Consider the following 15775-nt stretch of genomic DNA (forward strand, 5'->3'; position numbering starts at 1 on the left):
TTCCATCCTTCCCACAAATCCAAGGAAATCAGTCTGCTGTCCTCTCCTCTTTAAAAGTGTTATTACCAATTATTTACTGGATGTTTTTTTCTTTTGAAGCTGACCCCAGTGTAGGGTGTAGTCTTTTCTGTTCTTGCCTTTTCATTCTGTAACTAACATAGGGATATTGACATGTTTTATTTCATGTTTTATTTTCATAGTGATGGAGTCTAAATAAGTGTTATAAATAGGGAAGTTAGAAGTTCATGGCATTTTTTTAAAAAATAAATTTATTTATTTATTTTTGGCTGAATTGGGTCTTTGTTGCTGCGCGTGGGCTTTCTCTAGTTGCAGTGAGCAGGGGCTACTCTTCATTGTGGGGCTACTTCTCATTGCTGTGGCTTTGCTGTAGAGCACGGGCTCTAGGTGTGCAGGCTTCAGTAGCTGTGGCTTGCAGGCTCTAGAGCACAGGCTCATGGCACACGGGTTTAGTTACTCTGCGGCACGTGGGATCTTCCCAGACCAGGTCTCGAACCCGTGTCCCCGGCATTGGCAGACGGATTCTTAACCGCTGCGCCATCAGGGAAGCCCAGAAGTTCATGGCATCTTATTGTCCCAAGTTAGTTTCTAATTTCCTTAGGTGCTGTGGACATCTGTCTGTTTGCCTCTTACTCAAGGTAAAGTTCATCAAACCTCACCCTCTCTTTACTCCAGGCTCTCTAGAAGAGGGTTTCAAGAAATGGTAAGCCTGGGGGAGAAGGTTAAACCATAGCTGTGCATTAGTAGAGACCATTAAGAGGCTGTCTTATGTCACAGGGTAACTTATACCTCAGAGGACCCTGAAGCAGCTCTTCATGGAATCCCAGTTACATACAGGAAAGATCATACCTGATACTGTTTCTGTTCCTCAGTTACTTCCACTCAAATGCTTTCTGCTAGGCCTCTACTCTCAGGTGTGGATTTCTGCTTAGCAGTGCACATTTTTAACATATACTTATCTTTAACAGGTAAGATTTCTATATCCTTATATTTGATCAGAGATACTGTGAGATGTTGAAAATTCGAAAATGATCAAAATGTATTAGGGCTGGACTTCCCTGGTGGTGCAGTGGTTGGGAATCCGCCTGCCAATGCAGGGGGCACGGTTTTGAGCCCTGGTCCGGGAAGATCCCACATGCCGTGGAGCAGCTAAGCCCGTGCGCCACAACTACTGAACCTGCGCTCTAGAGCCTGCGAGCCACAACTACTGAGCCCGTGTGCCTAGAGCCCATGCTCCGCAACGAGAAGCCACTGCAATGAGAAGTCCACGCATGCAACAAAGAGCAGCCCCCGCTCACTGCAACTAGAGAAAGCCTGTGTGCAGCAATGAAGACCCAATGCAGCCAAAAATAAATAAATAAAGTTATTTTTAAAAAAATGTATTAGGGCTGAATATTCTGGAGAAACAAATAAAAATATAAATCATGTCAACACGTGTTTACTAAACACACAAAAGAGAAGTTACTCCCTTTAAATAGCTCATGTTTCATTGGAATGAATAAGTATATGAGGCAATCAAAGAATATAATAAAATGCTGAATTATACATGGGTAGCAACTACTTAGAGTCCACTAGAGTTGGTTTTCCAAATCTGTACTCAATTTATGTCTGAGAAGGAGCAGCCTTCTGTATTTCTAAAATTGTTTCTCGCTGAATTTGTTTGTTATAGTTTTGGTGTAAACAGGGGCCTAGAGCTGGGTTTGCCAGTGACCTTTAGCCCCCACCTCTGGGAATGTGGAACTGAGTGGTATTCTTGCTCCTGCAGCAGAGTGAAAGCAACACAGTGTGGTGGGAACATGAGTAATTCAAATATATTTGAGCATTTTAGATTTTAAAATCTCTCATGAGATAACACAGTTTTGTGTATTTCGGTTGGCTGTGCTGTTTTGAGGTAATTTTAGGGGTAGCTTTTAGAATCAATTTTAGAATTCCAGCCTCAAGTGACAGTCCTTTGCTTAGTCGTGAGGGGTTAGGTGTAATGCCATATTATATTGAGAAGACTAGGAACTGTTGTTATATATTAACCTTACTAGGCACTGATACTTGAGAAGGAAAAAACCCCCTACATTCATAATGTTTCAGCTGTTGCTATGTTGCAAAATCCAGTTTGCCTTGATTCCTGGTAATAGCCACTAATCTTTCAAGGAATTATCAGCTATGATGCATTTGAGGATGATAAGGCAACAAAGTCTCCTAAAGACTAATCTCATGTTTCTTAATTTTGTAGTGTTTTGCTTTATTTTCTATACTGTTTGCTGTGGGAACAGTGGTAGCTTCCTGATTTTGAGAAGAGGAAGAACTGGGACAGTACTTTTTTAGAAACCCCAGTGCTTCTGCAGTTTTGTATAATCTCAAGGGAACAATAGTATGTTTTGCCTGACAAATTAATATGGACAGAAAGGATTCCCCACCTTCTCCACTCTTAACCCCACCCCTGTAAGCAAAACACACACACCTTCAGGCCTAAGGAAGAGGATAAGCACCCTTTGTTTTTCTTGCCTTTGAAATACTTTTTAGCAACAAGAAACCTGTGTTTCATAAACACTGGTTTATATCTCTGCTGACTGGATTCAACTCATAACATGTCTTTGCTATTTAGACATCAGCAGAAAGAGAAATTTCTTTTTTTCTAGCCCTCCCTTTTTTTTTTTTTAACATTCATGCCATTAAATTTTTATTGTACCTATGTGTATTCTTAGGTCAATAATGAGAACATTTGCTGCTTGTTTTATATTCCAGTAAGAATTTATAATCTTATATATATGATTCATATGATTGCAGTCACTTTTCTATTAATTGTTGTTTTTGCCTGAATGTAATAACCTTATAATCTAATGTTTGGGGATAATGTAGACTGCTGAGGGATATAGGTGCATATAAGGAATGCCTTTCCATCTCTAGATAGTAAAATTGATTTTGATCTCTTTGTTTTACAGTATAAGCATAATATTTAAATTACAGGTAAAGGTTTGAGTGTATTTCATTTTGAATGTGGGGAATGTTGACAGGAATCACTGGATCCCTGACCTCTAACCCTTTAGAATCTCAATTGGTTTTTTATGTTATGTATCTGTTGCCTTTCTTTTATACCTGGAAGTACTCTGTGGCCTATACATATTTTTTCTATTTAAAAAAAAAACTTCATTGTAGAAAATTTCAAACATATATAAACAAAACAGTGTAATGAACCCTCTTGTACCTATCCCCCAGCTTTAAAAATTACAACGTTACTACTCTTTTATCATTTATACCATTTCCCATCCTCCAGTCAATAATTTATTTTTTTCTTTTAGGTAAAATTTATATGGATTGAAATGCACAAATTTCAGCTGTACAGTTACGACCGTGTAACCCACACACATCTAAACATAATATAGAACACTTTTCTCTCCCCAGGAAGTTCCCTGTATACCTTCCAAGTCAGTCCCTGCCCTGCTAGCAAGCCACTGTTCTCTTTAATTTTGCCTGTTTTAGAACATCACATAAATGGGATCATGCATGATATATTCTTTTTTTCTGGCTTCTTTTGTTCAGTATCATGTCTGTGAGCTTCATCCATTTTGTTGCATTCCTTGTTTTGCTGAGTAGTATTCCATTGTATGAGTATACCATAGTTTGTAATCCATTTTCTTAATTATAAACATTTGGATTCTTTCCAGTTTTTGCTTTTATGCTATGGACATTCATGTATAAGTCTGTGGTTGGTCTTATATTTTCATTTCTCTTGGATAAATACATATGAGTAGAATTGCTGGATCAACGGGCAGATGCGTGTTTACTCTTGTAAGAGACTGCCTAACCTTTTTCTAAAGTGGTTGTATCATTTTACATTCCTACTGGCAAAGTATGAGAGTCCTAGTTAGTCTACAGCCTTGCCAATATTTGGGTTGTCATTCTTTTTCATTTTAACTGTTCTAGTGAGTATATGTACATATTTTTTAAATTAAAATACATTTTATTTTGAGAATTTCATGGCATGTCTTGAGATAATTTGAAATACTCTTTAATTTGGTACAGCTCTTAAGATCCTTTTAAAGTTTGATCTGGACTGAATGCTGATCACAACAGTTGGTCTCCAAGGCCCAGAATATTCTTTCTCACTAACCATGGCTAGGACTTCTGAGGGGAAAAAAAAAATTTTTTTTAACATCTTTATTGCAGTATAATTGCTTTACAATGGTGTGTTAGTTTCTGCTGTATAACAAAGTGAATCAGTTATACATATACATATATCCCCATATCTCCTCCCTCTTGCGTCTCCCTCCCACCCTCCCTATCCCACCCCTCTAGGGGGTCACAAAGCACTGAGCTGATCTCCCTGTGCTATGCAGCTGCTTCCCACTAGCTATCTATTTTACATTTGGTAGTATATATAAGTCCATGCCACTCTCTCACTTCGTTCCAGCTTACCCTTCCTCCTCCCCGTGTCCTCAAGTCCATTCTCTACATCTGCGTCTTTAATCCTGTCCTGCCCCTAGGTTCTTCATAACCTTTTTTTTTTTTAGATTCCATATATATGTGTTAGCATACGGTATTTGTTTTTCTCTTTCTGAATTACCTAACTCTGTATGATAGACTCTAGGTCCATCCACCTCACTACAAATCTCAATTTTGTTTCTTTTTATGGCTGAGTAATATTCCATTGTATATATATGCCACATCTTATTTATCCATTCATCTGTCGATGGACACTTAGGTTGCTTCCATGTCCTGGCCACTGTAAATAGAGCTGCAGTGAACATTGTGGTACATGACTCTTTTTGAATTATGGTTTTCTCAGGGTATATGCCCAGCAGTGGGACTGCTGGGTCATATGGTAGTTCTATTTTTAGTTTTTAAAGGAACCTCCATACTGTTCTCCATAGTGGCTGTATCAGTTTACCTTCCCACCAACAGTGCAAGAGGGTTCCCTTTTCTTCACACCCTCTCCAGCATTTACTGTTTGTAGATTTTTTGATGATGGCCATTCTGACTGGTGTGAGGTGATACCTTATTGTAGTTTTGATTTGCATTTCTCTAATGATTAGTGATGTTGAGCATTCTTTCATGTGTTTAGTGGCTATCTGTATATCTTCTTTGGAGAAATGTCTGTTCAGGTCTTCTGCTCATTTTTGGATTGGGTTGTTTGGTTTTTTGATATTAAGCTGCATGAGCTGCTTGTAAATTTGGGAGATTAATCCTTTGTCAGTTGCTTCATTTGCAAATATCTTCTCCCATTCTGAGGGTTGTCTTTTCGTCTTGTTTATGGTTTCCTTTGCTGTGCAAAAGCTTTTAAGTTTCATTAGGTCCCATTTGTTGTTTTTGTTTTTATTTCCATTTCTCTAGAAGGTGGGTCAAAAAGGATCTTGCTGTGATTTCTGTCATAGAGTGTTCTGCCTATGTTTTCCTCTAAGAGTTTGATAGTGTCTGGCCTTACATTTAGGCCTTTAATCCATTTTGAGTTTATTTTTGTGTATGGTGTTAGGGAGTGTTCTAATTTCATTCTTTTACATGTAGGTGTCCAGTTTTCCCAGCACCACTTATTGAAGAGGCTGTTTTTTCTCCATTGTATATTCTTGCCTCCTTTATCAAAAATAAGGTGACCAGGGCTTCTCTGGTGGCGCAGTGGTTGATAGTCCGTCTGCCGATGCAGGTGACACGGGTTCGTGCCCCAGTCCAGGAAGATCCCACATGCTGTGGAGCGGCTGGGTCTGTGAGCCATGGCCGCTGAGCCTGCGCATCCAGAGCCTGTGCTCCACAACGGGAGAGGCCACAGCAGTGAGAGGCCCACGTACTGCAAAAAAAAAAAAAAAAAAATAAGGTGACCATATGTGTGTGGGTTTATCTCTGGGCTTTCTATCCTGTTCCATTGATCTATATTTCTGTGCCAGTACCATACTGTCTTGATTACTGTAGCTTTGTAGTATAGTCTGAAGTCAGGGAGCCTGATTTCTCCAGCTCCATTTTTCTTTCGCAAGATTGCTTTGGCTATTCGGGGTCTTTTGTGTTTCCGTACAAATTGTGAAATTTTTTGTTCTAGTTCTGTGAAAAATGCCATTGGTAGTTTGATAGGGATTGCATTGAATCTGTAGATTGCTTTGGGTAGTATAGTCATTTTCACAATGTTGATTCTTCCAGTCCAAGAACATGGTATATCTCTCCCTGAGGGGAAATTATTTCTAATCTTTTCCATCCATTTTAGCCCCTTATTGTTTCTGAAATATTTTCTCATATATTTACTCTTTGCAGCAAATGTGGTTCCCATTTTATAGATGAAGGAATGAAGACTCAAGAGAGCTTGCCCAAGATTTGCCCAAAGGTTCTAGAGACTGAAAGCTAGGATTTCAAACTTGGTCCAGTACTCTTTAGCACATAAAAATGAGCAACATATTAGAATTCATTGGATGTGTCTCTTTGGTTTGCAAGTTTAGATAAACTGAGAAGTATAAGAAGCTTTTTCTTGGAGGAGATAGCTGGTAGGGATATATCAATATTAGTTGTATTCCACAGAATGTAAACTGACCTTGAAATATATACTGGTCATTGATTTGTGCTTTTCATGTGGTTTCTTGGAATTTTGGTTATTGTTTTAATCCTTAGAGTAGATGAGCTGATGTGGTTATAAAGATTCTGCAGTTGGTACCTTTCTGGGAACAAATACATTACTGAGTGTCCTAAATTGACATTTGGTAACTCTGCATACAATTTTCAGAGCCCTTTTAGGAGTCCCTGTCTATGATTCCTAGAAACACTCTCTTTGGACACTTAAGTGGTTTTAATAGTGAATGTCTGTCATTGCCCACATTGTTGTGGTCAGAGGGATATTACAGCAGGTAATCTGAACTGAATGGTTAGGAAGAAACTTCTCCAAGGTGTGTCATGTTTATGGTTTTCCAAAGCGAATTGCAGTTAAATGGTTTCATTAATAAATCGGCTCTTACACCATTGTCAGATGTTAAAGTAAGTCATTTGTTTGTTTTATTTCAGTGATGTCCTAGCATTGCCCATTTTTAAGCAAGAAGAGTCAAGTTTGCCTCCAGATAATGAGAATAAAATCCTCCCTTTTCAATACGTGCTTTGTGCTGCCACCTCTCCAGCAGTGAAACTCCATGATGAAACCCTGACATATCTCAATCAAGGTTAGATATGGTGTTATTCATTAGTATTATTGCAGACCTGCTGGATTCATGATATTTAATTAGGTACACTTATATGTAAAAAGTACATCTTTCTAGTGTGACCTGTTAAAGTCAAAGCCTCAGTGTCGTATTTGATATATATTACTGGTTTCTTTTGTCTACCTGTCCATTTTTAGTTCCAGTCTCCCTCTTTCTGATCCATGTTCCCTGGACATCCCCAGTGGTCACTGTCTGAGAAGTATTACTGTATCCAGCTCTATTATTTACCAGTTGTGTGGCCTTGGACAAGTTGATTAAATTCTGTGTTTCAATTTCCTCATGTGAAACTGGAATTGATAATACCTTAGAGAATTGTATCAATTAAATGACATAATTTATGAAAACACTTAGCACTGTGCCTAGCATACAGTAAAGGATTATGGTTGTTACTAATACTAATAATGTTATATACTCTTGTATATTCAACCAACTGAATTTCATTCTTTCTGAATCTTGGGAAGTTAATTTATGATGAATATAATATGTAGTTACTTTTTGTTCTAGGCCAGTCTTATGAAATCCGAATGCTAGACAATAGGAAACTTGGAGAACTTCCAGAAATTAATGGCAAGTTGGTGAAGGTAAAAGAAAACAAGTAAATCATTCCTCTCCATAATATCCTTTTACTGACCCTTTTTGGATTAATATTTTTTCTTTCATAAAGGGCTTGGTGGTATCTCTTACCTGCTACAGTTTGCTAGCAGAGTGGTAAACTGTTGTGTTACTTCTTTGGGGTCAGAGTGAGCCCACCTATTCACATGGATTTTTCAGAGCTGCAGAAACGAAAGCTTAGCACTCCATGTCAGGAGAGTCTCATGGCTCATTGAAGTTCTTTTTGGGTGGAATAAAGTAACCTCTTCGAGATCTTTAGAGAAGTTCCAGTGTCTCTTTGGATACGTGGTCTAGTAGCAAAGAAACCAGAAGCTACTGTTGATGAATAGCAGTTTTCTTAATCTGGACTGACAGTAATGAATTCACAGTATAATTGAGACAGAGGAGTTTGGTCAGCTGCTGTAGAAGATGATGAGAGGGATATTAATAGGCACTTCCACAAAAGGAAGGTTGATGGAAACAGCCCCTACCTACCCTCAGTGTTTACAGGTTGTATGGTGGGTTAGCAAGCAGGGGACTTGGTGAGATTTTCACATGTATCTGAAGAGCTGAGCCAGATGTCACACGGTAACAGTAGAGGCATGTAGAAATGCTTCCAGTGGAGTCCTTTATGCCTAGTTACCAATCAGGGCTGATGTTTAAGCCAAGTTTTAAATATGGTACTAGTTAACTATAATATAGATTATATTTGAGCAATTATAAAGTTTGCCTTGAAATACAGTATGGTATGGGTTTTAGAGTAAAACAGGTCTCAAGAAAAATAATTTTAAGTTGTGTCTGGAAACCAACTGGGGGTGACTCCTGCTAGTTTTCCTTTGTCAGCACTGATTTTTAAGGGATCCTGTTAACATTTGATTTTGTTGCTTCCTTTTAGAGTATATTCCGTGTCGTGTTCCATGACAGACGGCTACAATACACTGAACATCAGCAGCTGGAGGGCTGGAGGTGGAACCGACCTGGAGATAGAATTCTTGACATAGGTAAGTTAAGAGAATCTGTTGCCCAGGAAATGCCTATAACTATGGTCTGAGAATTGGTTTTCTTTCCTTGATGTTTACTTTGATTCAAAATGCTTCAGGGGCTCAATTAACGTGAACCTAGAAGTGGTTATTGATTAAGCATAAGAAATTACTGATATAATGATTCCAAAACTGAAGTTGAAAGTGTAGACACTTTAGTTCTGTAACAGTTGCATCCATAACTTGAGGGTGAGTTTTTGTTTTTTAAATTTAGTTGTGGTAAAATATACATAACATAAAATTTACCATTTTAACCATTTTTTTTTTTTTTTTTTTTTTTTTTTGCGGTACGCGGGCCTCTCACTGTTGTGGCCTCTCCCCTTGCGGAGCACAGGCTCCGGACGCGCAGGCTCAGCGGCCATGGCTCACGGGCCCAGCCGCTCCGCGGCATGGGGGATCTTCCCGGACCGGGGCACGAACCTGTGTCCCCTGCATCGGCAGGCAGACTCTCAACCACTGCGCCACCAGGGAAGCCCCCTTAACCATTTTTAAGTGTACATTTCAGTTGCATTAAGTACATTCACATTGTTGTGCAACCGTCACTACCATCCATCTCTAGAACTTTTTTCATCTTGCAAAACTGAAACTCTGTACCCATGAAACAATAACTTCCCATTCCCTCCGCTCCCCAGTCCCTGGTAACCACCATTCTACTTTTTGTCTGTATCAATGTGACTACTGTAGGTGCCTCAGATAAGTGAAATCATTCAGTGTTTGTCTTTTTTGTGATTGGGTTATTTCAGTTACCATAATCCTCAAGATTCATACATATAGTAGCATGTGCCACAACTTCCTTCTTTTTGGGAACCCTTGTGCACTGTTGTGGGAATGTAAGTTGGTACGGCCACTATGGAAAACAGTATGGAGGTTTCTCAAAAAACTAAAAATAGAACTACCATATGACCCAGCAATTCCACTCCTGGGTATATATCCAAAAGAAACAAAAACAATTCAAAAAGATACATGCAGGGGCTTCCCTGGTGGCGCAGTGGTTGAAAGTCCGCCTGCTAATGCAGGGGATACGGGTTCGTGCCCCAGTCCAGGAAGATCCCACATGCCGCGGAGTGGCTGGGCCTGTGAGCCATGGCCGCTGAGCCTGTGCGTCCGGAGCCTGTGCTCCGCAATGGAAGAGGCCACAATAGTGAGAGGCCCGCGTACCGCAACAAAAAAGATACATGCACCCCAGTGTTCATAGCAGCATTATTTACAGTTGCCAAGATATGGAAGCAACCTAAGTGTCCATCAACAGATAAATGTATAAAAAAGATGTGAGATATATATATACACATACACACACACTTACATACATATATATATTTATACACACATATACACACAATGGAATATTAGCCATAAAAAAAACGAAATTTTACCATTTGCAGCGACATGGATGTCATTATGCTAAGTGAAATAAGTCAGATAGGGAAAGACAAATGCTGTATGATATCACTTATATGTGGAATCTAAAAAATACAACAAACTAGTGAATGAAACAAAAAAGAGTTTTTTTTTCTTAAATCCTAAAGGGAAGGATCTTTACAAACACACATGCAGCCTCTCTTCGTGAATGTACTTTTAATTCTGGCATCTGTGTCTTTGATCTCTTATTGGTTGTCATCTCCTATTGGTAAGCATAGTTGTTAAACAAATCTAAGTACTACTATTTTTATCTGAGAAAACACTGGTTCTCCTACAGATATCTTGATATATATTTGATAAACTGGCTTTAGGATAAATCCAACGTAGCTAATGCTGTGGAGTGGAACCCACTTAATGCTTTCTTGTTTGAATCATTGATACTAAAACAGTAGAAAACTTATAGCATAGTTATGATAATAAATATCAGCCTGGCCTTATCCCCCAGTTTGAATATTAATAGAAGTCAGGGAATGATATTTAAATATATGCCATATGGACTGGAAAGCAAAGTTCTAAAGCCCATTCATTTTTCTTCCCTCCTGAGAATAAGATGTCTCACTCTGTTATAGGATTCTTTGATGACTTCATAAGTCAGCATCAATTGTTACGTTAAATTTTCCCCACTTAATATTTGTGATAACAACACTTTCTGCCTTTATTCAGACACTCTGCTTTATCCTTCTATGACAATCCTCTTAGTTTACTTCTAGCAGTAATACTAACCTTAAAACTGTAAGTGAAGCAGATTGTAAATTAAATTTTTCATGACACTAGAGCCAGTGTGTAGACTAAATCTATCTTTAAATAGAATTTTGGCACATTAAAAGGAAACTACTTTTAAATTGTCTTATTGTAAAAACTTTTTTAAATGGAAAAAAGATACTCAAAAGGAAAGTATTTAGGTCAATTTTAGGTCAAGTCAAACTCTTTTTATTGGCAAAAAAAAGGTTTAAGGTATGATACACAAAAATCTTGGTAATTAGGGACCAATAATATAAGAATCGGTGCTTTCTTATTTAAACCCAGTAGCACTCAGAATTGTTCAATGATAACCATTTGTTTCTCAGATATCCCAATGTCTGTGGGTATAATCGATCCTAGGGCTAATCCAAACCAACTAAATACAGTGGAGTTCCTGTGGGACCCTGCAAAGAGGACATCTGTGTTCATTCAGGTAAGACACTGCAGATAGGGCTCCAGTTTTGAAGAGGATCTCTTACTACCAGTTTGGTTCTTAAAGGATAAAACATGTTGAATTTGAAATCTTTACAGGGTTGAATCTCTCAACAAGTGCAGACTTACTCAACATGTGCCTGAAGGCAATGAGGAGTTTCTGAATTGCTCTTCTAATTTCCCCAATTTATTTATTTGTTTCTCTCAAAAATACTTGCTAGTGGTTGCATAATATTTTATTCTTTGGCTGTACTTACCTAACAATTATTTAGCTTTGAGAATGTTCTAATTTTTCACTATTATCCAAGAAGTTATTTTGAACATCTTTATACTTAGAATTTGATTTGCATATCTGATTATGTCCTTTGGGTAGATTGCTTGAAAAGTCTTATTTGTTAGAGTTTATTTGTATGATAACCAATAGTTTGAGCACTTCTCATCAGGTAGTCACCGTGTTAAGTAAATACTTTTTATACATGATTTTACTTAAGACTTTCAAAAATAATCCTGTGTTGTAAGAATAGTCCTTGAGGCTTAGAGAAAATAACTTACCCAAGCTAGTATTTGGTCAACCAAGATTCCACTATTAAGATTACCAAGATCTTGGACTTTATGCAGTAGCCTAGCAAACCTTTTTCTTCCTATTGCTTGTGAGCTTTCATATTTACTGTGTTCCCAGCATGGATGGTGCCTGTGCTTTCTAAAATCTACCTTAAAGTTCAGGAAAGTTTTACTAACAGAAACCATTTCTCTTTTATGTTAGCTCTGTCTTTTCTGAAACGATTAATGAATGCCTCACAGTAGCTTTTTGTTAACATTAGATCTGTACATTTACTTTGTTTGCATTTGTAAATCGTTTAAGTTTTCCTCATTTCCTCATGAGAGTGTGAATTCTTCATGATCAAAAAGAGAGGAAAAGTTTCTTTGTAGGTGTTTAAAGGTTTTGCTGTTAGTAGTTGCCCCAAAAATGTTGCTGACTGGTTTGGCTAGCTAACAGTACTGAAACCTGGCTGGATGTTGCATTCTTTTCAGGTGCATTGTATTAGCACAGAGTTCACTATGAGGAAACATGGTGGAGAGAAGGGAGTGCCATTTCGAGTACAAATCGATACCTTCAAGGAGAATGAGAACGGGGAATATACTGAGCACTTACACTCAGCCAGCTGCCAGATCAAAGTCTTCAAGGTACTCCTGGGCGCTGTGCTGGCCCTTGGAACTTTCCCTCTCGTCCTTCATTTGCAACATTAGTCACCAAGTGAGAACGTCAGCTTGTCCCATCTTCAAAAACTATGAAAGCTCAGCCTAAATTAGAGTTATTGAAATAATTACTGATATGCCCGGTAAAGAAATTTAAATAGGGATGGTCATGGGAGAAGGGGAACTTGGAAAAGGGATCATATGGATATCATATGGATAGATACCTTCTCATTGCGAAAGATTCATTAATACAGCAGTATTCAGAGCACGACACTGAAGTCCCCCTTTACCACTCTTACCCTGACTCCCCAACCTCTCCCCAGAGGTGACCACTGTCAATAATTTCATATGTATCTTTCTAGTTCCCTTCTGTGCTCTTATATACACAGGTACCTAGATATACAGATATTTTCTTTTCTTTGAAACGTAAATGGGATTTTATGAATTGTTTTGAAGCTTGTTTTTTTCAGTTAACTATGTGCTTTAGAGATGTTTCCACGTCTGTAGCTATAGATCTCTCATTCTTTTTCAACTCCATCACACATTTAAATATCCTATTTTCAGACTTAGATGTAATGATGGATCTTGTCTTTACCTCATTGTACATACCTTTTTGTTTCACATGTGACTATTTTAAGTTCGTAGAAGTAATATTGTTGAGTCGAAGGGTGAGTATGTGAGTTTGAAACAAAATATTTCTCATTTTAGCCCAAAGGTGCAGACAGAAAACAAAAAACAGATAGGGAGAAAATGGAGAAACGAACGCCTCATGAGAAGGAGAAATATCAACCTTCCTATGAGACAACTATACTCACAGAGGTAAAAGGATTTCTTTTGGTGACAATTTCAATCAGTACTTTTTACTCTTAAAAGAAAAATACAATTATTTTGCGATACACAGTTGACCCTTGAACAACACAGGTTTGAACTGCATGGGTTCATTTATACATAGATTTTTTTTCCCACTAAATATGTACTACCGTACTACATGGTTTGCAGTTCATTGAATCCAAGGATGCAGATACAAAGGGCTGACTGTCAAGTTATACCCGGATTTTTGACTGTGGAGGGGGAGACGGTGCTCCTAATACCTGCGTTGTTCAAGGGTCAACTGTATACATATATCATTATGTTGTATACCTAAAACTAATATAATGTTCATGTCAATTATATTTCAATTTAAAAAAAAAGAAACATCACTTCCAGTCTGGTCAAAACTTACTTGTCCTCTTAGTTGTGAGGGCCTCTGAGGAATTAAGATTTACTAATCAAGATGTGCTATTCGACAAATGAACTTATCTACAAAACAGAAATAGAGTTACAAATGTAGAAAACAAACTTTACGGTTACCAGGGGGTAAGCTGGGGGAAGGATAAATTGGGAGACTGGGATTGACATATACACACTACTGTGTAAAAAACAGATAACTAATAAGGACATACTGTATAGCACAGGGAACTCTACTCAGTATTCTGTAATGGCCTATATGGGAAAAGAATCTTAAAAAGAGTGGATATATGTATATGTATAACTGATTCACTTTGCTGTATACCTGAAACTAATACAACATTGTAAATCAACTATACTCCAATAAAATTAAAAAAAAAAAAAGATGTGCCATTTGAGTAACAGTAGTACATCTTTGTGGAATTTTGACACAGAAAGAGTCAAATGTACTTTCTGTGTCTAAGTTGTCCTTTGTTTTTAGTGTTCTCCATGGCCCGAGATCACATATGTCAATAATTCCCCATCACCTGGCTTCAACAGTTCCCATAACAGTTTTTCTCTTGGGGAAGGGTAAGTCTGGGAAATCGGCTTGTGTTTGTCCTAAATATGTATTCTTTCGTTATGTCTCCATAAACAAAATCTTTCCAAATCAATAAGACCTTCTATTTGGTCAGTCTTTGATGGACTTATATATTAACTGAGGTTTGGGTTATCTTCAAAAGAGACTGAAAGAGTTTTTATGTAGCCTTTTTCCCCCTCTATTATTTATTTATTTTATTTTATTTCATTTGTTTTGGCCACGCCACAAGGCTTATGGGATTTAGTTTTTCATTGCCCTTACGGCCCTCGGCAGTGAGAGCGCAGAGTCCTAACCTCTGGACCTGCAGGGAATTCCCTTTTCCCCACTATTAGGAAACAGCATTTATGGTCAGTTTTTAGTGATTCAGGGAATGAATTTTCTGTGTTTTTCCCTTCTCCCTCTTACTGCTTCTCTTAAAGTTATTTCACTTCCTGATCAGAGTGGTCGTTGGGAATTGAAACACAGTTGTGCAAACAGTAAAATCTGTTTGGTTACTTATTAAGAATGATCCCAACACCTAATTATTATGAATCTTTGATAATTGGGGGAAGAAGGTGAAGATGAGCTAAAATAATAGATAATACAAGTATTGGATCCAAGAGTAGGAATGTTTTATGAGATAGCACAGATTCCCTTAAATCTCTAGCTTAAGACTTACGATGATGAAGAATGAGGCGATGAACCCTAGTGTGTGTCATGAACTCATCCTTTCATTTTAAATGTTTCTTTAGAAATGGTTCACCAAACCACCAGCCAGAGCCACCCCCTCCAGTCACAGATGTAAGTCTAAAGTTATATAAATGTCAGTTATTATAGTCTAATAGTCTGATGTCTAATAATACTTTGGTGACTGTGTGATTCAGTAGAAATGCCCAACTTTTAGGGAGTATTATTCATTCACTAAGCAAACATTTATTGAATTTTGGCCTGAACCAGATACTGTGCTGTATTTAAGGAACTTTCAGTCTAGTGGGGAAGATAAGGATGGAATTCCATGGATATCTTGCATGGTTAGAGAAAGAAGACTGATGTATAAACAACTTCCAAGCAAACTCAGCCTGTCTGAATGTGGGTGTATTTGGCTGTTGTTACCTAATGATGTAACATTTACCTTTTTAAAGTTGAGTCTATTTAGTTACCAAAAAAAATGCTTTCCCTCTTTCAGAACCTCTTGCCAACAACCACACCTCAGGAGGCTCAGCAGTGGTTGCATCGAAACCGTTTTTCCACATTCACAAGGCTTTTTACAAACTTCTCAGGTTAAATTTGCTTGTCCTTTTGTTTTCCCCAGCATGGGATTTCCTTTACATTCCAGGGCCTCCTGGTATCCCTGTGTTGTTTTGTGTGTAGAGGGGGGAGATCTTAATGCATTT

The 15775-nt window shown here is 38.0% G+C and overlaps 1 protein-coding gene across 9 annotated transcripts in view; it reads left to right on the forward strand.

Moving 5' to 3' along the window:
• Positions 1-15775, forward strand: part of TFCP2 (transcription factor CP2) — a 50946-nt gene that overhangs the window by 27646 nt on the left and 7525 nt on the right. For all 9 annotated transcript variants that reach the window (XR_012324403.1, XR_012324404.1, XR_012324405.1 and 6 more), the window contains 9 exons: positions 6985-7136; positions 7680-7756; positions 8662-8767; positions 11293-11399; positions 12431-12583; positions 13304-13414; positions 14304-14392; positions 15134-15182; positions 15568-15661. Coding sequence is in view for 6 of the 9 variants with exons in the window: in XM_019947237.3 (XP_019802796.1) it covers positions 6985-7136; positions 7680-7756; positions 8662-8767; positions 11293-11399; positions 12431-12583; positions 13304-13414; positions 14304-14392; positions 15134-15182; positions 15568-15661 (938 nt within the window). In the remaining 3 variants the exon portion in view is untranslated. The remainder of the gene's footprint in view (positions 1-6984; positions 7137-7679; positions 7757-8661; positions 8768-11292; positions 11400-12430; positions 12584-13303; positions 13415-14303; positions 14393-15133; positions 15183-15567; positions 15662-15775) is intronic.

Source organism: Tursiops truncatus, chromosome 11 (genome assembly GCF_011762595.2).
Source record: "Tursiops truncatus isolate mTurTru1 chromosome 11, mTurTru1.mat.Y, whole genome shotgun sequence".
NCBI lineage: Eukaryota > Metazoa > Chordata > Mammalia > Artiodactyla > Delphinidae > Tursiops > Tursiops truncatus.